Source organism: Hypomesus nipponensis, chromosome 15 (assembly GCF_054491055.1).
Source record: "Hypomesus nipponensis isolate SF chromosome 15, ASM5449105v1, whole genome shotgun sequence".
NCBI lineage: Eukaryota > Metazoa > Chordata > Actinopteri > Osmeriformes > Osmeridae > Hypomesus > Hypomesus nipponensis.
The window spans coordinates 16,212,497-16,235,051 of record NC_140375.1 but is presented as its reverse complement, the minus strand read 5'-3'; the positions used below and the strand labels follow the sequence as shown (position 1 = coordinate 16,235,051).

Below are 22,555 nucleotides of genomic sequence, written 5' to 3'. Positions count from 1 at the left end.
TGTGTGTGTGTGTGTGCGTTCTCCAGGTCTCATCATGCTGTGATGTGTGGCTACTGTGAGACAGCCTTGTTATCCTATTTTCTGCCTGACCCTTGGCCTTGACCGGAACAGGAAGTGGATGGGAACATCCGCAGAGTGGGATGAAACAGAGCTCTTGTCACGATGACGCTACCCCCAACTTCACGACCAGTCCTGACATCATTCTCATTATACAGTATGTTAGTGTTGAGAATGGTGTTGACCAAAATGTTATAAAATGTTTCTGTTGCACATTACCTCTGTTTTCTCTCTCCTGGACAAAACTCTGGGGTAAGATGGTGCACTCTCCTCCTTCTGCTCTTTTTCCCCTTCCCCCTCCACACCCCCACCCCGCTACAAGAGTCACACTCAAAGCTCATCTGGGACGTCACCAACACAAAGGCTCTTGGGTAAAGAAACATGGTTTTAGGGTTAGCAGTTTCCTGTAAACAAATGGTACAGGTATTTTCTCTCTCTCTCTCTCTCTCTCTCTCTCTCTCTCTCTCTCGCTCTCTCTCTCTCTCGCTCTCTCTCTCTCTCTCTCTCTCTCTCTCTCTCTCTCTCTCTCTCTCTCTCTCTCTCTCTCTCTCTCTCTCTCTCGCTCTCTCTCTCTCTCGCTCTCTCTCTCTCTCTCTCTCTCTCTCTCTCTCTCTCTCTCACTCTCTCTCTCTCTCTCTCTCTCTCTCTCTCTCTCTCTCTCTCTCTCTCTCTCTCTCTCTCTCTCTCTCTCTCTCTCTCTCTAAACACAGAAACACACTCCATCTGACTTCCCTTCAGCCATTAGTGGGAAACACACCTTGTCTGAGAGCTGAGAGAGAAACTGAATGGTGATAAAAGGCAGAGATAGAGATGTCAGGGGAGGTGTGTGTGTGTGTGTGTGTAAGCATGTGTGTGTGTGTGTGTGGGGGGGGGGGGTTACAGGTGCTTCCATGTCCATGTCTGCAAACTTGAGGCTACTGAGTGTGTGTGTGTTTGTGTTTGTGTGTGTAAGCATGTGCGTGTGAAAGTATGTCCTGCAGACAGAGTGTACCGTGCAAGCACCCTCATTAGCATATACTAATTCACAGGTTCGATTTCCAATTGAACAACAGAAAATTGCACGCATGCACACACAGACACATCTACACACCTACACACACACACACACACACACACAGTTCTTGTCCCAATGGGAATACATTGCCATGAAGCATGAAACCATCACTGAGTCAACTAATTAGCCTGTTTAATAAAGAACAAATGGCTAAGAGCACTCATTAGAAATGAACATGTGTTTAGATTGGTCACACACTCACACAAAACACACACACACACAGCATGTCTAAATACGATGGTGTTTCTGATCATTTTGATCCTCCTTCTTTTCAATCGCTTTAGCATCTCCTCTGCCTTCTCCGAGAGACAGGCAGATGGTGTGTGTGTACGTGACGGAATGGTTTAGGAAAGAGTGTGTGTCTGTGGCTGTGTTTTCTGTGTGTGTGTACTTGATGAAAGGAATATGAGAGTGTGTGTCTCTGAGTGAGAGATGGAGAGATGGGCCTTGTATGTGGACATTAAACTGATCTCTCAGTTGTCTGGGTTTTTTAATTTAGAGCGATAAGCATCACATTACACAACGTCTGACTGCGTATGCCAGAGGGCTACACACACACACACACACACACACTTTTGAATGCGGACAACATGAATAAATAACAACAGCATCTGTGCCAATGTGTTCAAACACAGTCTGCAGGGCAAAGAGTGAATTTGTGTTGCTGTGTGTGTGTGTGTGTGTGTGTGTGTGTTTGCAGGTTGAACTGACTTCTCCAGACATGCCTTGAGATCATGTGTAGCACAGTTGAAGTATCTCATTAACCAAATACAACCTCTGATCATCCTGTTGGTGTGTGATCTCCATGGAGAGAGAAAATAAGAGCACACAAACACACACACTACATACATGACTACGCACACACTGACTCACACAGTGGCTGGGCTATTTGGAGACGACCCTCTTCTGTCTGGATGGATTTGTAGAGTGCCCCATTGTCTTCACACTTTCCCTGGAGAGAGTTACAAAGAAAGAATGTGTGTGTGTGTGTGTAAGTGTGTGTTTCTCTGCAGGTGTCTGTGCCCTTCCTCTCCTTCCCTCGGGGCAGTCGTATTTTCTGGATGATTCTCCCAAAGGAGAACTGTCATAGGACATCAGCTGGAGAAGGAGAGTGTGTGTGAGATGTGGTCGGTTTGGGCTCGCGGGCTCCGTCTGTGTGTTGGATAGGGGTGTTGTTCCATATGTGTGTGTGTGTGTGTGTGTGTGACCCCTAGGGACAGCTACTGAGCCACAGACCAAAAGCAAGGTTTGATTCAGAACGGCAGATCTGACGTTAGTCCAATGTTATTCTGATGCTTGCTGTTTATATCGGTATGTGTTTGAATATGTGTGTGTGTGTTTGTGTGTGCTGACTTTATTGGATCAACAGCTGGGGACTGACTGACTGGCTAAACCAAGTGATGAAGAGAAGGAAACACTCAGAAACGAGATGGTTCAAAACCTCGCCTCTCTTTTTCAATCTGTCGCTCCCTCTCTCCACGTCAAGCTGTCGTTCGGTCTCCCTCCACATCCATCTTTCTCTTCCCTGTTCTTGACGTTTTCTCTCTCTGTCCATCATCTGTCGCTTCTTGATCGCTCACCTCCTCCTTGTCTGTCCATCATCGCTTTCATTCATCAACATCTTCCTCCTCAATGTCACCTTCTCTCATCCTCTCCATCCCTACCCTATTCCCTCTCTCTTCTCCTCCCATATCAGTGGAGATAGGTATGACAGCTGCGACCAGATTAGTTTTCTATTAACTATAGACTCCCTCAATCTATCTATCTCTAATTAACTCTCCTTTATGCTGCACTCTTTAGCTCTGTCCTTCCCTCCCTGCTCTGTCTTTCTCATTCGGTTTCATCTTCTTCATCTCCTTCCTTGTTCCCCATCAGTCATCACTCTCCCCACTTGCTTCTCCCTCCCTCCCTCCCTCCCTCCCTCCCTCCCTCCCTCCCTCCCTCCCTCCCTCCCTCCCTCCCTCCCTCCCTCCCTCCCTCCCTCCCTCCCTCCCTCCCTCCCTCCCTCCCTCCCTCCCTCCCTCCCTCCCTCCCTCCCTCCCTCCCTCTCTCTCTCTCTCTCTCTATCCCTCTCTCTCTCATGCCCTTGTGACCGGGGCCAGAGTTCTGCCAGCAGCACTAGATTGCATTAGTGTGGAAGGGTGAACACACCACCACAACACACACACACCCACATACACACACACATACACACACACTTTGGGCTGCATTAGTGCGGATGGCTGGATGGATGTGCTCTAGTTTTAACATGGAGAAAAGGACTGCAACATGGACTACGGTCAGACTGTTCGTGTGTGTGTGTGTGTGTGTCAGGACACCACTGTCCCTGACACGGAGTGGGGATGTAACAGGCTATATGATGTCTAGAGAATAGAAGCCACACATTGAGTGTGTGTGTGTGCGGGTGTAGATACCTGTCTTCTGCAGTCTTTCCTGTACGTGAATAAATAAGGATTTTGTAAGGACCATCAGATTGACAAACAGCTGTCAGTAAAGCAACTTGTACTGAAAACCAGAGCAGTCCCACCATCATGCCAATGAGATGACACATCCTAGCGGAACACACACACACACTCATGCACATCCTAGCGGAACACACACACACACTCATGCACATCCTAGCGGAACACACACACACACTCATGCACATCCTAGCGGAACACACACACACACTCATGCACATCCTAGCGGAACACACACACACACTCATGCACATCCTAGCGGAACACACACACACACTCATGCACATCCTAGCGGAACACACACACACACTCATGCACATCCTAGCGGAACACACACACTCATGCACATCCTAGCGGAACACACACACACACTCATGCACATCCTAGCGGAACACACACACACACTCATGCACATCCTAGCGGAACACACACACACACTCATGCACATCCTAGCGGAACACACACACACACTCATGCACATCCTAGCGGAACACACACACTCATGCACATCCTAGCGGAACACACACACACACTCATGCACATCCTAGCGGAACACACACACACAGTCATGCAAGTCCTCTCAGATGTCACATTGTCACAACTAGCTAACAGATGTAATCAGGAAGACAGACGTAGGCACAACTGGAACGGTTAGTAGTGGTTTAATGTTTAACCCTGAAAAGGACAAAGATACACTGTCTCAAGCTGGTGGTCAGCTCAGGTCCATCTCCCCCCCCCCCCCCCCATCCCTGGAGCAGCTACTGGAAGCCTCAAGCCACGCCCGGTCCAGGTGTGCCCAATCGGCATGGCAACACAGTAAAGAGGAGGGCTGTCACAGACATGTACATACAGTCACACATGTGGGCACATGTATTTTTTATGAATTTTGGCTGTTGGCAAGTTTACACTTAATTCGCGAGACAAGGGACAACTTGACACCGTGGGCTGGTCGAGGCGGCAGGAAGTTACTGTGAAATGTTCAAATTCAGATGAAAACAAGAATAATAACAACAAATAACTATAATAGAGTCGAGAAATAAAGCTTTTTATCACCCAAAAAAGTTTACCTCCTTTTTTTCCCTTTGAACAGGCGTAATTTAAGGAGGGGGACCGGAGAAGATAATCCGATGCACCTGGGCACACGTGTCCAGGCCCTCCCCCTCACATGCAGCACATGCTGTTTCTCTTCCACGAGCTCTCTCTCTCTCTGGCACACACATTCACTTGAACGTTCACTCTTTCTATCCAACACACTAAATATAAACCAGGAACGCTGCAGGAAAGCTTTTAACGTGTTTCTCCTGAGAGGGAGTGTCTGTTTTATCAGTCCTCATAAACATTGGCCCTGTGTGGAGAAGCAGGGGTGGTGCCGTCCAGTCGATGAGAAGAGTCCGGACTGGGATTAGACCACTGGCAGGTCCCATCCTGAATGCCCTTCTGCAGTCCTGTGTGTGTTTGTGTGTGCACAGTATGAGTGTGTGTGTGTGTGTGAGATGAGGTATAGGAGTGCTAACACACCGGAGAGATGACAATATGACTGGATGAAAGGTCAGCTTCTGTGCAGAGCACTGTATAGCTTGTTGAAGTTCACAAACATTTAATGTTGTCATCCATGTGTGTTGATCTGATCGCACGAGTGTGTGCGTCCTGGGTGTGCCTCCGATCCACAAAAGAATGCAGGTGACCCCCCTAGACCGACTACGAGTGTGTGTGTGTGTGTGTGTGTGTGTGTGTGTGTAAGAAACAGGTCTAAAGTGAGGGGCCACAGCTGGTGGGACTATTGTCTACAAATTAAGGGTTTACCTCCTTGTGATCGGCAATCCGAATCCACTTTGTGTGTGTCTGTGTGAAAAGGAATTTGATTGTTGACGTGTGTGCGTGTAATATGAGGCCCAGTTACACCTCCGAATGGGGGTCTGAGAGCAGGACAAAGAGCCAAGGAAGCAAGCAGGTGAGTCGATGTGAGAGATGGGGGAAGAGAGGTGAGAGAGAGAGAGCAGGAGAGGGGGGCAGAGAGAGAAGTAAGAGAGAGAGAGATAGAGAGAGCCGGAGAGGAGGGCAGAGAGAGAGGTAACAGAGAGAGCTAGAGAGAGAGCAGGAGAGAGGGGCAGAGAGAGGAGAGGTAAGAGAGAGGAGAGGTAAGAGAGAGAGAGAGTTAGAGAGAGAGCAGGGGAGAGGGGCAGAGAGAGAGGAGAGGTAAGAGAGAGAGAGAGCTAGAGAGAGAGCAGGGGAGAGGGGCAGAGAGAGAGGAGAGGTAAGAGAGAGAGAGCTAGAGAGAGAGCAGGGGAGAGGGGCAGAGAGAGAGGAGAGGTAAGAGAGAGAGAGAGCTAGAGAGAGAGCAGGGGAGAGGGGCAGAGAGAGAGGAGAGGTAAGAGAGAGAGAGAGCTAGAGAGAGAGCAGGGGAGAGGGGCAGAGAGAGAGGAGAGGTAAGAGAGAGAGAGAGCTAGAGAGAGAGCAGGGGAGAGGGGCAGAGAGAGAGGAGAGGTAAGAGAGAGAGCTAGAGAGAGAGCAGGGGAGAGGGGCAGAGAGAGAGGAGAGGTAAGAGAGAGAGAGAGCTAGAGAGAGAGCAGGGGAGAGGGGCAGGCAGGTTGCTGTGTTAAAAGCCTTGCTGTCTTGCCAACACCAAGCTCCTAATGGTGGGCTAAATGTCTCTGACTAAAATAGACACGCAGCCAGATGGAGAGAGGGAGAGAGACTGGGGGAAGAGAGGGAGGCGAGGGAGGGGCAGGGAAGTGGTGAGGAGATCAACTGCAGGTGAGCGTCCAGGTCGCAGGAGAGACAGGGGAGTCCTCAGACACTCACTTTAACACTGCCCCTGATACACACTAGTGACAAAGCAGTGAAAGGCAAAAGAGGCAGAAACAGACACATACATGAGCCAGAGGGGAAGGAGGCAGGAGACGAGGGAGAGGAGGGGACGAGGGAGGGAAGGAGGCAGGAGACGAGGGAGAGGAGGGGACGAGGGAGGGAAGGAGGCAGGAGACGAGGGAGAGGAGGGGACGAGGGAGGGAAGGAGGAGACGAGGGAGAGGAGGGGACGAGGGAGGGAAGGAGGGAGGAGACGAGAGAGAGAGAGGATGGGACGAGAGAGAGGGGAAGGAGGGAGGAGACGAGGGAGAGGATGGGACGAGGGAGGGAAGGAGGGAGGAGACGAGAGAGAGAGAGGATGGGACGAGAGAGAGGGGAAGGAGTGAGGAGACGAGGGAGAGGAGGGGACGAGGGAGGGAAGGAGGGAGGAGACGAGAGAGAGGATGGGAAGAGATAGGGGAAGGAGGGAGGAGACGAGAGAGAGGGGAAGGAGGGACGGGGCGAGGGAGAGGGGAAGGAGGAAGGGGAGGAACAAACAGACACGAAACAAACGGGGTAAAAACTGCAAAGTCACTTTGTGTAATTAAAACTTTTTGAGTGAGAGTCTAACTGAACACAGGCACAGATACACAGCCCAACCCCCCCCCCCCACACACACACACACACACACAACCACTCTATACATTTGATACATTTTGCATTTCATGCAAACTTTCGGACGTGGAAGATGACGTGTTTAAGACAGGCTCTGAGAAAGGGGAGAACGAGAGAGACAGAGAAAGAGAGAGGGAGCTACAATGTGTTTCTATGAAACGAAGGCTGAGTGGGATCCAAACGCCCTTGAACAATGGACTATCCATCTCTTTCCATCCTGAAAGAAGTGAATTATCCCCTTACTTCACCGCCCCCCTCAAATCGCTTTCACCCCTGTCTCTCAGTGGAGAGAGAGAAACAGAGAAAGAAAATGAAAGGGGCGATGTGAGATCTTCCATTGTCTAATAACTGGATTTTCACAAGACAGGTAGGTAAGCCGGATGAGCTTAGACTGTCTGGAAGCACCCCCCCCCCCCCCACCCATGCATCTCAAGGTTGTGTAATCCACCCAAGTGTGGTACAGCTTGTCTCCCACTGTTGTGTGTTAGTGTGTGTGTCTGAGGCCTGATTCACGGTGTGTGTGGGCATCACATACCATGTGTCTCTGTCTTTCTGGTGTGTGTGTGTGTCAGGTGTGTGTCTCTGGTGTGTGTGTGTGTCATAGGTGTGTGTCTCTCTGGTGTGTGTGTGTGTGTCATAGGTGTGTGTCTTTCTGTCTCTCTGGAGATTCCTTCTTCCTCTGAAAGCTGTCCCAGTATTCAGTATCTTCCTCGGAGAGGGGCGTGGCCAGACTGATGAGGTCACTGAAGGTCAGGAGCGTGAAGGAGGGAGGAGGAGAGAGGGGAGAGGCTGGAGCAGGAGAGGCAGGGGCAGTAGAGGCTGGAGCAGGAGAGGCAGGAGAGGGGGAGGCAGGGGCAGTAGAGGGTGGAGCAGGAGAGGCAGGAGAGGGGGAGGCAGGGGCAGTAGAAGGTGGAGCAGGAGAGGCAGGCGGAGGCATCCTGTCTGTATGGGGGGGTCCCAGAGCCACAACAACATGGTGATCCTGATCCAGAAGGCTCTCCTGTGGAGAAGAACAGATGGACATCTGGCTGTTATGGGACTTTGTCTGCACACATACACACACACACACTAGTTCCCACTCGCTCAGCTCTCACAAGTTCCCGGAAACCCTGGAACATCTCAGCACACAGAAGTTCTAATTCCAGATGCATGAGAGAGCGCACTCACCCACCTCAAATCCTCCCTTCTCTCCTGATCTCACACTCTAATGTTGGCTATTCATCACCCCTCCTCCCCCAGTCCCTCCCATCCTGATGTCCCTCCATCGTTTCACTCTCACATGTCCTAATCACAGGCCCATTCACAGCTCTCTCTGGGAAGTGCAGCCATCACGGCCGTTTCCCCGGCGCTCCCTCGTAGTGGAGCACTGCCACGGCAGGGAGACACAATGACAGCAGAGACAGGAGATGAGGGAGGAAGAGATGGAAGCAGGGAGTGGAGGAGGACAGAGAGGAAGAGATGGAAGCAGGGAGTGGAGGAGGACAGAGAGGAAGAGATGGAAGCAGGGAGTGGAGGAGGACAGAGAGGAAGAGATGGAAGCAGGGAGTGGAGGAGGACAGAGAGGAAGAGATGGAAGCAGGGAGTGGAGGAGGACAGAGAGGAAGAGATGGAAGCAGGGAGTGGAGGAGGACAGAGAGGAAGAGAAGAGATGGAAGCAGGGAGTGGAGGAGGACAGAGAGGAAGAGAAGAGATGGAAGCAGGGAGTGGAGGAGGACAGAGAGAAAGAGAAGAGATGGAAGGAGAGTGGAGGAGGACAGAGAGGAAGAGAAGAGATGGAAGGAGAGAGTGGAGGAGGACACAGTGAATGGGAGGCTGATGGGGGAATAACACACTGACAGAAGAAACTGGTAGAAGTAGGCAGGAGACCAGAATAAGTGAAAAGGTTGTGTGTGTAGGCATAAGCTACACTCATCATATAAGTCTTTACCTCAAACTGACCGTGAACTCTTTTACACTAAGCTGTGTGTGTGTCAGAGAGATAAAGTGTGTATGACACCAAGACAGTGTGTGTGTGTAAACGGTAGTTGATGACTGTGCCTATTGTGTTACTAGTGACTGTGTATATAATCAATGCATTGACCCGTTTGCATGCTGGCTCTTTAGGATGCACTAATCAAATATCACACCATGAGTGTGTGTGTGTGTGTGTGTTTGACCTCACGTCACATGGAGTCACGCATGGTCACCTGGGAGCGACTGGGTCTGGGGTCACTAAGTCATTAAACTGGCCTATGAAAGAACAGTCAAAAGAAATCAAAGGCTGTGAGGTCAGTCTACCTAGAATGTCTATCTATATGTGTGTGTGTGTGTGTGTGTGTGTGTGTGTGTGTGTGTGTGTGTGTGTAAAAGAGGCTCAATAATGTAGGCGTTCCTGTAATATTGGAACACTTGAACTCTTACGACTCAAGAATTGATTCAGGCAAGTCAATTGTTATAAATCACACGGAAAGGCAACACTGCTGAGTGTGTGTGTGTGTGTGTGTGAGTGTGTGCGTGACAGTTAATCCCTTCTTCCCTCTCTGCATCACTGTATTCCTTCTCTCCCGCCTGCATCCTTTCGTCCCTCTTCTCCTTCACAGCATCCCTCCATCATCCCTCCGTCATAACAGATCCATACAGCCATTCTCCCTCTCTCCCCTTCAGGGAGCAATCGATGGGAGGTGAAATGTTTCACTCGTGTTCAAACCACAACAGCAGAAGAGCATTAGGACAGCTACTGACCGGGCCAGCACTCCAGTTTCACCTGTCAGCTCCTCTTCTAATGGGCTGCAGGCACACGGGCATGTTTGTGTGTGTGTGTGTGTGTGTGTGCGCGTGTGTGGGGGTTCTGGGTGAGCCCTGCTGTTTCTTCTCCAACCCTGTGAAGGGCATGTCCATCTACGCAAGCTTCCTTCGGAAACACTGTGCAACTGCTTCCAAGGAGCCAGCCCACGTGGACCAAGCGATGCTGCCAGCGATGCTGCCAGCTCGTTAGAGAGAGAAGAAGAGGGCTTGGGAGGACCAGAGACTGGTGAGGTACACTCACGGCTCACCACCACAGAGGAAGAGCTTTTCTCTCCCAGGCCATGTTGTTGACCACTACGGGTCATTCTCCCCAGCATGCTAAGCTGCACCAGCTGTGGTTGGCATGTGACCCAATGTTAGCTTTAGCAGCTAATGATTTATTGGTGGGTGGGTGTTAGCCTGGTTAAGCTGTTGCTGGAGGCTGGGACTGGCAGGCTGCGATCGGTGGCCCAGCAATGGCAGTGGGGGGATTAGCGTAGTCCAGATGCTCTGGGAAGATGTTGTAGTTCAGATAAACACTCTGATAAACAGCTTCCTGTTCATGCGCCTGTCTTATTCCTTACCCAAGAAAAATACAATTCCCATATAAGGTGATTATGCAAAATGGCCAACTGAAATGATAGAGGGTTTAGAAATGCTGCTTATTACTCTCATGTGGCCACCCACCACTTTCCTCTCACCTGGAAAACCCACCCCTCCTCTTCTTCCCCATCCAGGTGCATTCTGGTCAGGTGATGGACCTGGCCCACTGTGATTGGATCAGGAGAGAGGTGAAACTCCACCCTCTGCAGGTTGAAGCCCAGCCCCGTGCCAATGGCCTTGATGAAGCTCTCTTTAAGAGCCTTAATGGGACAGAGAAAACATCCAATCAGATTCAGATAGACAGACGACAATGGCCAGGTTTCCCAGATTCGTTAAGAAGCACTTAACGCTAAGAGCGTCTTAAGAACGTTCTAAGAGCGCTCTAGAACGCTCTTAGAATGTTCTTAAGAAGATCTTAGCATTAAGAGCTTCTTAACGAATCTGGGAAACCCGGCCAATAGCATCAGAGACAAATACCAGGTTCATACGCAGAACACCTTTCACGCATATTCATATCCGATCTGACTATTAATTCAGGTTTCTGTAATGCGTATGACAGTGCATGTAGGTGAGAGAGTGAGTCAGACAAAAAAAGATAGAAAAAGAGAGGTAGAGGGAAAGAAAGGTTAGAGGGAGAGAAAAAGGACCCTGATTGTGTAGATGTCTGGTAAACCTTGTTACGTGAAGGCGAGCCACAATAACGGTATTACAAGGCTAATCGCTATAGCAACCACAGAGCACTAGCATTAGTCAACTGTGATGATATCAGTACGTGACGTCCTTGCGCCACACTCTCAATCTCAGAACATCTTGACTTAGAAGCCACACCGTGTGTGTGTGTGTGAGCGTTCTGTGGACCATTTGAGGTGTTATTTTCTTCCTCCCTCTATTCACACACCAACTGGCGTGACGACAGGGTTGTATCGCCATGGTTACCCAGTGCCTGTAGAACATGGCGAGCTGCAGGCGTTCCTGGCCGGATCCTCGGATCGTATTCCACTCTAACTCCGTGAACTGTCTGTTAATGATCCGGAAAAACTCTGGGATGGTACTGCTGCCTGGGAGAGGAATTAAATACAAATTCTATGGCATGTTTTTCTTTGATAGGATGCAGAACATTTGACATTGGCAGAATATCCCTATTGTTTCCGTAACTGAATGGAAACTGGACCACGATACCAGATGTACCATCTGCTTATCACGTTGATCCCCACTTGTTCTCCATTGACAGCCTTTCAACACCCTAGATCGACTCAGACAAGAATAACACTGACGGGAACTGAGTGCCAAACCTCGCCTTAAGACAACAGTGACACCGTGTGGCAGCGAGAGGACCTGCAGGACACAAATCTATTCACACACACGCACACCTGGCATAGCGGTCTTCATCACGTCCACCCCAACCTGCCTCCCCTGCTCTGCTGCCAGCACCGCGTAGTCTCCCTGGTGGGACACATTAAAACTCCAGGCCCAGGCTTCAGGCCCAGAGCAGGCCGGAGCAGCAAGGTATGGCTTGCCTCTGGGAGAGCGTTCCAGACGAATCTCGGACCAGGGAGCGCCCATCCTGTCACACACCAGTCTCCTGAGTAGCAGCCTCCCTGCCTGAGAGCATACGGAGACACGGGGAGGGCAGAGGGGAAGAGGCAGAAGGGATGGGGGACCAAAAGGAAAGATGAGAGCGAAGGAGGTGAGAACAGATGAGACAGAGGAAAGGAGAGAAGAGGGAGAAAAGAGAGAGGAAGAGGTAGACGTGTGAAAAGAGACCCGTCTGTTAAGAGGAGGTGTGTAGATTTGGGCTCCAGCCCAGCTAGGTCCACCTGCCTCAAATTAAGACAAGTCTATCTGCACTGCTGGCTCTGTGGTGCAAATCCTCTTTTAATAGATGTAGAATACACAATTCTGGAGGAATAATAATCATAAAAAGTATGTATTTCATACAGGAGATACTGTTTGGTCCAGATGTAATGGTGGTCTGTATCTGTAAACAGTTGATGGTTGTGAGTGATTTCCGTGGGAGTAGCAAGCTGTCCTGTAACTGGTTGGTTCCACAGCGTGTAGTGTGCGACACATTCAACTCACCATAGCTGATTTGGCATCTTTGGCAAACACGAACTGTCCGATCCGCTCCTTCTCCTCCCGCTGAACGCAACGGGCGGCATAAAGCCACTCAGACCGGGTCGGTGTCCACGAACCACAGCGAAACGCCCAACGTACACCTCCCATCATATCAGTTCTCGTGGTCAGGTCAAACTCCAAACGTAACGTTAAATCAACTTCAGCACTCATGTTTACCTAACCTACTAATTCAATCCGCAATTGTATGAGTAACATTGTACAAATAGCAAGGCTATAACGTTTAGGCACACAACTTGTTTGATCGTATCAATATACCATACTGTTATTCATAACTAGCTAGCTATCTGTATATGTAACACCTGATATTTCATATTAGTTTGACTGCTGAAGAAAGACTTGAGGGTATCCGGAAGAGAGTTGATGAAGAACGTAAAACGTCACGAGTGGGCGAGGCAGTGTAATGACCAATGGGAAAGATGTTAATAGTACGTCGTCAAAAGGTGTCTCTCCGACTCAATTTGACATCGATGAGCATCTGTGATTTATTCTTTACGGTTATTTAGGTAAGTTGATTTACAATAAGGTTGTCAAATGCATTTTTTTTTATTAGTTTCCTTCTCGGGTGTTTAACCTAAGCCAAAATTTGTTCATTTCTGCAAAGGCAAATCCGCTGAACGTGCGTGTGTAACGTTAGCTACAGTACGTTTGCATAGTACACCCCATGCAAGTACCCCGCAGTGCTACGCTACTATAGCAGTAGTAAAGCAGGCTTTTTACTGAGAGCGAGAGCGAGCGAGTGAGTAAGAGAGAGTGATGCAAATGTTCATCAGAATACACAACTCTTTAGTTATAAGTCTACCGGAGGATCTTGATCGTTAGTAAACGTTCGACAGATTGAATGTTGACGCTGATGTCATGTCTTTTGACAATAACAAACTATGCTGTTTATTAAACCTTAATTGCTCTTGTTCTAGGATGAAGATTGTCGGTCCTCCCATGCCCTATGTTGCTGAGGTGAACCCTGTATGACCCTTGGTGACCTTGACACACCTCTGGTTTGTCCCACGACTGACCTCTCCCTTCCACCAGACCCCCTCTCCATCCTTCTCTCTGTCCCTGTCTCCATCCTTCTCTCTGTCCCTCTCTCCATCCTTCCCTCTGTCCCCCTCTCCATCCTTCTCTCTGTCCCTCTCTCCATCCTTACCTCTTCCCCTCTCTCCATCCTTCTCTCTGTCCCTCTCTCCATCCTTCCCTCTGTCCCTCTCTCCATCCTTACCTCTTCCCCTCTCTCCATCCTTCTCTCTGTCCCTCTCTCCATCCTTCCCTCTGTCCCTCTCTCCATCCTTACCTCTTCCCCTCTCTCCATCCTTCTCTCTGTCCCTCTCTCCATCCTTCTCTCTGTCCCTCTCTCCAGCCCACATCTGAGCCTGCTCCCACCACCCCCCCCCCCCACACACACACACACACACACAGTAACTCCTCTCCAAATCAAAGACTCGTATTCCCAAAGACCCACATCGTCGCCCCCCTCCCCATTACCTCCTGTCATCCTCTACTCCTCCTCCTCCTCCTCTCCATCCCTCCACCCTTCCTTCAGTCTGTGGGCCTGTGCCCCCCAGTTGACCGGCAGGCTGGATTTCCTGCAGATGAAGCACCTGAAGAGGAAGAGGAAGAGTAACTACAGCGTGCGAGAGACGCAGACCCTGATCAGGGAGATCCACAAGCGACGGGACGTCCTCTTCTCCCGACAGCAGAACACCGCCATCAACGAGCTGAAGAGACGGGCATGGGAGGAGGTGGCGGGCGGAGTCAACTCTCTAGGAGAGGGAGAGCTGCGCACCGCGGCTGAGGTGTGTGTGTGTGTGTGTGCTTGTGTGTGAGTCCGATGGCTGAGTGGTTAGGGAATCTGGCTATTAATCAGAAGGTTGCAAGTTCGATTCCTGGCCGTGCCAAATGACGTTGTGTCTTTGGGCAATGCACTTCACACTACTTGCCTCGGGGAGAATGTCCCTGTATTTACTGTAAGTCGCTCTGGAGAAGAGCATCTGCTAAATGTGTGTGTGCGACACGTGTATTTTGGTGTGCATTCTTACACGGTTGTGGGTTTGGGCATGTGCTTGTGGGGTTATGTTTCTGTGAGTGGACCCATGTGTGTGTGTGCGTGTGTGTACAGGTGAAGCGCAGGTACCTGGACTGGCGTGCCCTGATGAAGAGGAAGCAGTTAAGGGCAGAGCTTTTGCTGTCGTCCGGCCTGAAGGGGGAGTACGAGCCGTCGTCCCCAGAGCAGGAGGCCTCGCTGGGCTCCGGGGACCAGGCCCTCGACCTGTGTGGCTTCCCCAAGGAGGGGGCCTGCGACTGGCAGGACCTGGCCGACCTCGGGGAGCCCTCGGGATCCATGACCTCCGCAGGGGTGAAGATGGAGGACGAAGCGAATGGATACGCTGTGAGTTTGCCTGTGTGCGTGCGTGTGCGTTTGTGTGTGTGTGAGACATGCGTGTGAGAGACATGTCTTTGTGAGCGTGCGAGAGATGTAGAAATAGATTTCAGTTTAGACCGTGGTTCCTGCGGAGGAGTTGTGTGGAAATGCGGTTTAAGTGTGTACTTCTAAAGACTCCCTGTGTCCTGTGTTTGTTGACGTATGTACGTATGGATCATTCCTCCACCTTTGTGCCTGTAATGCAGCTTGACGAGGATGGAGGGGATGGCGAGGTGGACGATGACGACTGTTTCCCCGCCCTCCTTAACGACATAGACCGCGGCGAGGGGCGTGTCCCTGAGGTCTACGCCCACATCGACGAGTTTGGAATGCTCAGCGCCTCCAAAGGGGCGGCGGCCTCCATGAACCGGGACCTCTCATTGGGTGGTCTGACCGGAATGGGTGTGACCGGGATAGCCAATCACGAGACCACGGGACTCCTGGTTGCCATGGAGAAGCAACGCGTGGAGCTGGAGAAGCAGCGCCTCGCCGTGGAAACGGAGCGCCTCGCCGTGGAGAGAGAGAGGCTGTCCCTGGAGAAAGAGAGACTGCGTCAGGGGGAGGTGGAGAAGGAGAGACTCCAGCTGGAGAGAGAGAGGCTGCAGCTGGAGAGAGAGAGGCTGAGGCTTCTCCTGACCAACCAATCAGAACGCGCCGATTCTTCTCTCGCCCCTCCGCCCCAACAAGGACCGCCCTCCTCCTCCACTTCCAACCATGACGGGCAGATGGAGAGAGAGAGGGAGAGGGAGAGAGAGGGCAGGACCTGGCTGTCCGCGGCGGACCTGGAGGCAGAGAGGTTGCGGCTGGAGAAGGAGAGACTGCAGCTGGAGAAAGAGAGACTTCAGTTCTTTAAGTTCGAGTCGGGAAGACTGCAGATAGAGAGGGAGCGCCTCCAAGTGGAGAAAGAGAGAATGCATCTACACAAAGACCAGGAACCCTAGCCAAAGTCATTATGCCTTTAAAGGTGTGTTTGCATCAAACTGTCCGGTGCTTGAGGATGCCAAGTTTCAAAACAAATCACTCAATGACTGAACCTTCTTTGCGCGACAAAGTGTTTCCATGTTTTCCCATGTGTACATTATTCCGTATGTGTTTAGGTGAAATTGTAGAGAAAAGTAGAGTGTAAGATGGGTTCAGTGTTTGTTTCTACTCATTGGTAATAAGAAGGGAGTGTCCTGATTGATTCAGAAGTGCCCTATCCCTCATCTCCAGTCCCCCAGACAGGGCTCCCTCTCCTGGGGAGAAACCACCCCCTTGTCCCCTGGGAGGAAGATTTGATCTGCACCCTTGGCAGTTTCTTCCGTTAGAAAGAAGGGGAAAACCGCATCTACAGCCCGCCATTCTTTACTTATCTACAAGTCATTTTCGAGTTAATTACCGGTGTCTTTCTCCAAAATGTGTTTTATATTATTTATTTCTTGTTATCAAGCGTGTGGATATGTATCTGTGGGGTCGACCTCGATCATGTGATTCTACGTTCATGGTGTCCTGTACTGTAAATACTGTAACTTCTTTTGAGACTAAGAACAAAACCTATATATTGTGTGTATGTAACTGCTGCGTTTAGATTTGTGTCAAAATAAGCCTTACGGAGATTTACCTTCGTCTTTTTTTTTTTTTTATGTTATTTTGATATGAAGTGTGTTATAGTTTTCTGTTAAAAGGTCTTTTGTTGAAAGCCCTTTCTCCAGTGTCCTGGTAAACTAGCCAATTTTTTCTGAAGAATAAATTAAAAACAGATAGATGGGAGAGAGAGAATTGCCTTGATGCTTTCAGAATTGCCTTTTTAAGACCAACAATAAAAGAGGATGGATATAAACCCAGTGTGTTTCCTCCCTGTGTGTCTCACTCCTCCTCCCCCCCAGTCCTTCTGTCAGAGCCAAGTGCTGGATGGTAGATGGCTGGGGTGAGCGCACCATATTGCTTAGGCCGGCCGGATTCCCATCTGTGAAGATGAAGGTGAAGAGTTAAACGGAGGGAGCTACTACGAAGTCTTGAGACCAGTCCGAGCTGTGGAAATTCATAGGTGTGACCTAGCTTTCACACCCAAATCTCCTGATCCGGATTGAGTCTATTACACACACACACACACACACACACTCGCACACAAAGAGGCACTTACACACACAAAGAGGCACTCACAGTTGGCACAGCCAATCACAAAAGCCTTAGTTTATTTTCCCCTGGGTATTTGTTGTTGTCTGTCTGAGATGAAAGCATATGTGACAGGCCTTTAGCCCTCCCCATGGTTTAAGAAAAGCCATGAAATTCCATCCTTGGAATGGTTCTGTTGCTCTGATGCAACCATGCCTTAAGCCGACAAAACTACACCTTGAACACAACTACACCTGAACTGTCATGTGGAACGCTGTTGAGACATTTTAACTTTAATTGGGATTAACATAGTAAACACTGTACATGTTCACTTTTCTGTACATATTTATGTGTATATACTGTATACATGGGAACATTCTGTGATGTGTAAATGTGTTTCACTGTAGCAAAGCTGAGTCTACTGTCAGTTACTGTGAAACCTGGTAGGACCTGTTTGACTGTGGAACCTGGTAAGATCTGTTCTACTGTGGAACCTGGTAGAGATGTATGCTACATTGGAACCTGTTAGAGATGTATGCTACATTGGAACCTGTTAGAGATGTACGCTACATTGGAACCTGTTAGAGATGTATGCTACATTGGAACCTGTCAGAGATGTATGCTACATTGGAACCTGTTAGAGATGTATGCTACATTGGAACCTGTTAGAGATGTATGCTACATTGGAACCGGTTAGAGATGTATGCTACATTGGAACCTGTTAGAGATGTATGCTACATTGGAACCTGTTAGAGATGTATGCTACATTGGAACCTGTTAGAGATGTATGCTACATTGGAACCTGTTAGAGATGTATGCTACATTGGAACCTGTTAGAGATGTATGCTACATTGGAACCTGTTAGAGATGTATGCTACATTGGAACCTGTTAGAGATGTATGCTACATTGGAACCTGGTAGAGATGTATGCTACATTGGAACCTGTTAGAGATGTATGCTACATTGGAACCTGTTAGAGATGTATGCTACATTGGAACCTGGTAGAGATGTATGCTACATTGGAACCTGGTAGAGATGTATGCTACATTGGAACCTGTTAGAGATGTATGCTACATTGGAACCTGTTAGAGATGTATGCTACATTGGAACCTGGTAGAGATGTATGCTACATTGGAACCTGTTAGAGATGTATGCTACATTGGAACCTGTTAGAGATGTATGCTACATTGGAACCTGTTAGAGATGTATGCTACATTGGAACCGGTTAGAGATGTATGCTACATTGGAACCTGTTAGAGATGTATGCTACATTGGAACCTGTTAGAGATGTATGCTACATTGGAACCGGTTAGAGATGTATGCTACATTGGAACCTGTTAGAGATGTATGCTACATTGGAACCTGTTAGAGATGTATGCTACATTGGAACCTGTTAGAGATGTATGCTACATTGGAACCTGTTAGAGATGTATGCTACATTGGAACCTGTTAGAGATGTATGCTACATTGGAACCTGTTAGAGATGTATGCTACATTGGAACCTGTTAGAGATGTATGCTACATTGGAACCTGGTAGAGATGTATGCTACATTGGAACCTGTTAGAGATGTATGCTACATTGGAACCTGGTAGAGATGTATGCTACATTGGAACCTGTTAGAGATGTATGCTACATTGGAACCTGTTAGAGATGTATGCTACATTGGAACCTGTTAGAGATGTATGCTACATTGGAACCTGTTAGAGATGTATGCTACATTGGAACCTGTTAGAGATGTATGCTACATTGGAACCTGTTAGAGATGTATGCTACATTGGAACCTGGTAGGAGGTGAGCTGCAGTGTGAATCAAGCCTGAAGGGAGTCATGCTCACTGGACCACACCTCCTCCTGTCATGAGCCTGGAACACCCAGAATGACAGGCTCCAGGCTGCTGCAGTCACTTCCTATAAACCCTGTGTGAATGTGGATGAATGTGAACGTGTGTCCCTCCATTCCAGGCTGGGAGTAATGAAACCATTGCCCCTAGGGGTTATGGATTAGTTAGAATGACAAATCAGAGATGCAGCACAAAATAGTGTGTGTGTGTGTGTGTGATAGAAAACGTGCTGTGTGCATAAGGATGGATGTTTCATTAAGAAAGGGTGAGGGGTGATTTAAAAAAAAGGAGAGGAATGGAGGGCACAGAATATTGGCACAGAGAAGAATTGGGACAAATTGGACACAAGGAAGTGAGCCAAGTTAGAGAGAAGGATGAGGACAGAGGGGCGTAAGTCCTAAGGTTGAGAGAGAGGAGGGAGGGGTTGGGAAGACTGAGGGGAGGATGGGAGAGGCAGACAGTATTCAATGTGATGGAATATTGAGGATCCCCAGAGGCAAAGAATTAAATACCTCTACTATGATGGAGAGATGTGAGTGTTGAGAGAAAGAGGAAGGGGAGTAGAGTGAGACAGAATAAAAGGTGAAGAAGGCCGAGCGAGCGTGTGTGCATGTGCGCGCGCGTGTGAGTGATGGTTTAGCGGATTGAAGAACTGCTCAAAAGCCTCATTTTGCTCCATCTCGGCGTAAATGGGAATTGCTTGTCAGTAACGACCTGGGTTAGTGTGTGTGTGTGTGTGTGTGTGATGGAAGTAAATGGGAAATGCTTGTACATGATAGCCCTCCATTAGTGTGTGTGAGGTCCATGGGGAGCCAAGGAGCCCTAATGACTAAAACCCAACAGGAGCTTTTAACCATATCTCTGCTGAACCAGACTCCAACATCTTGAGTCTCCTGCTGCCTCACCTCGTCGCTGCAGCTGTATCTCAGACCTGCAGTGGAAGCACTCTTTATATGTGATCTGTTCTCTTTATCATGAGTCTTTGGTGACACTCGTAGTCAGATGTATTATTTAACCTCCATTGCTAGCTATAGGTTTTTAGCACAAAACTTGTGGCTTGCGTATGCATCCTCTAACTGAGACTTGACTTTGTCAGATTCTTAACAGCATTTGTTACATTTAATCATTGGTCTCTCTGTCTCAGAGAAAAAGATAAATCCTTTGTCTGAATTTAAAACACACACACACACACACAAGTAAATCACTCGGTTAAAGAACCACACATAGACAGCAGGATTGGCGCTGATGTTTTACTAGAAAAAGAAACCAAACCTAAACCAAAGTAAGAGTGGTGTTAAAGCCAAGATAAGATGAGGAGGTTAGTAGAGCGGACAGGCGCACCTGCCCCGTCATTCCTGACCCCAGTCTGGGCTCAGCCTAGTGCTGGAGGGACATGGAAACTGACCACAGCTGGACCTCTCGGCTGGAGTAACAGAACTATGTAGAGTAGACTTCAAAACTGTGATGCAACTAAAGCTGAAGATTTAACAATTGTTTGGTGTGAGGTTTCTGAGCTGCAGTACGTCTGGGTTCGGGTTGCTTGGTTACAGGCTATGAAGGAAACAGGTGAGGATAGGGAGAGAGAAAACCACTAAGAGCTCAGGGAGAACATGTAGATTCTCCGCCTGTGTGGCGAGATTTGAGGTTTCTAACAGGCGGTCGTGAGGGTTTGGAGGGACTGTGGCAGAGAAGGGAAGGTGGGGAAGGGCACAGTGCAGGGTGCAAAGACAAACAAGCCCTGGACGTCCACAAACGTTCACGACGCAGTTCAGGAGCGAAGTGAAACCGAGTGGCATACTGAAAGTATGTAGAAAAATAAATCCTAATTTATTTTCATCAGTTTGTAATCATCTAGTTTTCGTTCCCCCTTTCTTTTCAAACTCCTTTGAGACACATGTGATCGTCTTTTGAACAAAAGTCGGTCCGAATCTCGTACACTTTTAAACGACTCGATCGGCACGGAGGACTCGGGACTGGCGAACGAAGAAAACGCAGAAAGCAAGACAACGGGAGGTAACGACTAGTAAAAGTAGACATGGAAACATCTTATGTGGTGTCAAAGTTCATCATCACTCTGAGTTGACCCTGTGTGATAAGGTGGGACAAGTGTGTGTACGTGTAAGTATGTGTGTGTGTATGTCAGATTGACATTCAGTGGATTAGGACACAAAGACAGTGGCACATCAATACTGGCAATATCAAAAAAGCCTTTTAACAGAACATATGCCATGGTCTCTCTCAACTGTGAACATTGTTCTTTTCTATATCTCTCTATAGATGTACAGATATATATTCATTTGTATTATATATAATATGTAGTTTTATAAAAAGATTTCTTAATTACAAGTGTAATTTTCTTATCCATTATTGCAATGAATCATCTAAGATGGTTAAAAAAGAGTGGTGAGTTCAGTTTTGCTACTACGTAGTTATTTACAACAATTTTAAAAAGCAAGCTTCTGATAAAGCATCTTTCCCTTCCTCTCACTGGGAAAGAGCACAGCTCAGTTTCAAATGACCATCTGTTCTCCATGGTCAGGCGCCATAACACTGTTCTACGATAGTCCGCTGAAGTTACCGTGGTTAGCCTAACTTCAGACAAAACAGGCTAGCATCATAGTGAATAAGTGGTCATTTGAGATTCATAACATGATTTTTCTACAGTTATCACAGAATGTACAACTTCAACCGTTTCTCCTCTCGCTGAAAAGTGATCGTCTGTTTGTTACTTAGTGTTACTGTGATGACAATTATGCATCTTTTTAACTACTGTTTATACAAACCCATGTGAATTCCAAGGTGCCGCGTTCAGATGTCATCTTCTACAAAGACCGACTGTGCTCTGAACTCGCATTATACATGAGGACAACCTACGTTGGCGTAAGAAAGCGTGTTTTTGTCACAAACAGTTCATGGCAAAGTAGCAAGTTTTGCACAGTCCAAGTTTACAGTTTTCTGGTCTTCTAGGTGATTTTCCTGGTGCATTTTTTCTTCGCAGCTTGAGGATGGTGATGATGAAGAGAAGACGAAGGTGATGATGATGTCAATGATAATGATTGTGTTCATCCTAAAGCGTCAATGACTAATAAGGCGTCAGAGCGACTCGACCGCCAACACGGCCAATCGAGCATGTTGTTTCATCGTTCTACTGACTAGTGTCGAAATTCTTCACCGTCACCGTCATCATCATCATCATCACATGTTAGTTCTAGTCACTGTGCTGCTTCACCATATGTCTCCTAGTGTCAATATTGTTCTGTTCATGTTTACAGAGCTGTTACTTGATGATCAAATGGACTGGATGTGTGATTTCATGGTCATTTTCATTCTTCATTTTGTCCCTCCTTCCTCCGTTCTTCCCGTTTTCAAATGTACGTCAGTGGAATCAGGCAGGGCGGGTGATCATGAAGCTGGATGTGTGTGTGTGTCTGTCTAGGATAAGGCACAGCGTGTGTTTTTGGTTTTCAGGGCAGGCCCGAGGAGATCATGGCGAGCCCCTGGTGTCTGAGGGCGTGGCCAGCGTGAACAGCCTTGGGGCAGTCCGGGGTCAACACACGCCCATTCTCTCCCATGCTCCCTGTGATCGACAGACGGGCCTTGTTCCGCATGGCTTCTGAGAAGGACAGCTGGAGGAGAGGTGGGCAGAGGAGAGGTGGGCAGAGGAGAGGT

At 48.5% G+C, this 22,555-nt stretch overlaps 3 protein-coding genes and 1 long non-coding RNA gene across 6 annotated transcripts in view; 1 reads left to right on the top strand and 3 right to left on the bottom strand.

The window, feature by feature from the left end:
• Window positions 1-4,219: 4,219 nt before the first annotated feature.
• Window positions 4,220-7,420, bottom strand: LOC146257794 (uncharacterized). The gene is made up of 2 exons (XR_014729862.1): window positions 4,641-7,420; window positions 4,220-4,541 (listed from the first exon to the last, which is right to left on the bottom strand). It is a non-coding gene; the product is annotated as an uncharacterized LOC146257794 (long non-coding RNA).
• A 41-nt stretch (window positions 7,421-7,461) lies between these two features.
• Window positions 7,462-12,900, bottom strand: aasdhppt (aminoadipate-semialdehyde dehydrogenase-phosphopantetheinyl transferase). The gene is made up of 5 exons (XM_084674478.1): window positions 12,480-12,900; window positions 11,771-12,002; window positions 11,337-11,458; window positions 10,499-10,660; window positions 7,462-8,034 (listed from the first exon to the last, which is right to left on the bottom strand). The coding sequence occupies exons 1-5, from the start codon at window positions 12,684-12,686 to the stop codon at window positions 7,669-7,671; spliced, it is 1,089 nt and encodes a 362-aa protein (XP_084530604.1). The 5' UTR covers window positions 12,687-12,900; the 3' UTR covers window positions 7,462-7,668.
• A 50-nt stretch (window positions 12,901-12,950) lies between these two features.
• msantd4 (Myb/SANT-like DNA-binding domain containing 4 with coiled-coils) lies at window positions 12,951-16,775 on the top strand. Of its 2 annotated transcripts, none has more exons than XM_084673432.1 (5): window positions 12,951-13,039; window positions 13,451-13,531; window positions 14,123-14,326; window positions 14,650-14,919; window positions 15,159-16,775. In XM_084673432.1, exons 2-5 carry the CDS (start codon window positions 13,502-13,504, stop codon window positions 15,891-15,893), a joined length of 1,239 nt encoding a protein of 412 aa, XP_084529558.1. In that variant the 5' UTR covers window positions 12,951-13,039; window positions 13,451-13,501; the 3' UTR covers window positions 15,894-16,775. The 2 variants fall into 2 exon arrangements, with proteins under 2 accessions (XP_084529558.1, XP_084529559.1); XM_084673433.1 differs by having other exon boundaries at window positions 12,981-13,039; window positions 14,074-14,326.
• A 5,575-nt stretch (window positions 16,776-22,350) lies between these two features.
• The window catches only part of gria4a (glutamate receptor, ionotropic, AMPA 4a), a 50,188-nt gene continuing 49,983 nt past the window's right edge, over window positions 22,351-22,555 (bottom strand). For both annotated transcript variants that reach the window (XM_084673608.1, XM_084673607.1), the window contains exon 18: window positions 22,351-22,512. In XM_084673608.1, the coding sequence (XP_084529734.1) occupies window positions 22,351-22,512 (162 nt within the window). The remainder of the gene's footprint in view (window positions 22,513-22,555) is intronic.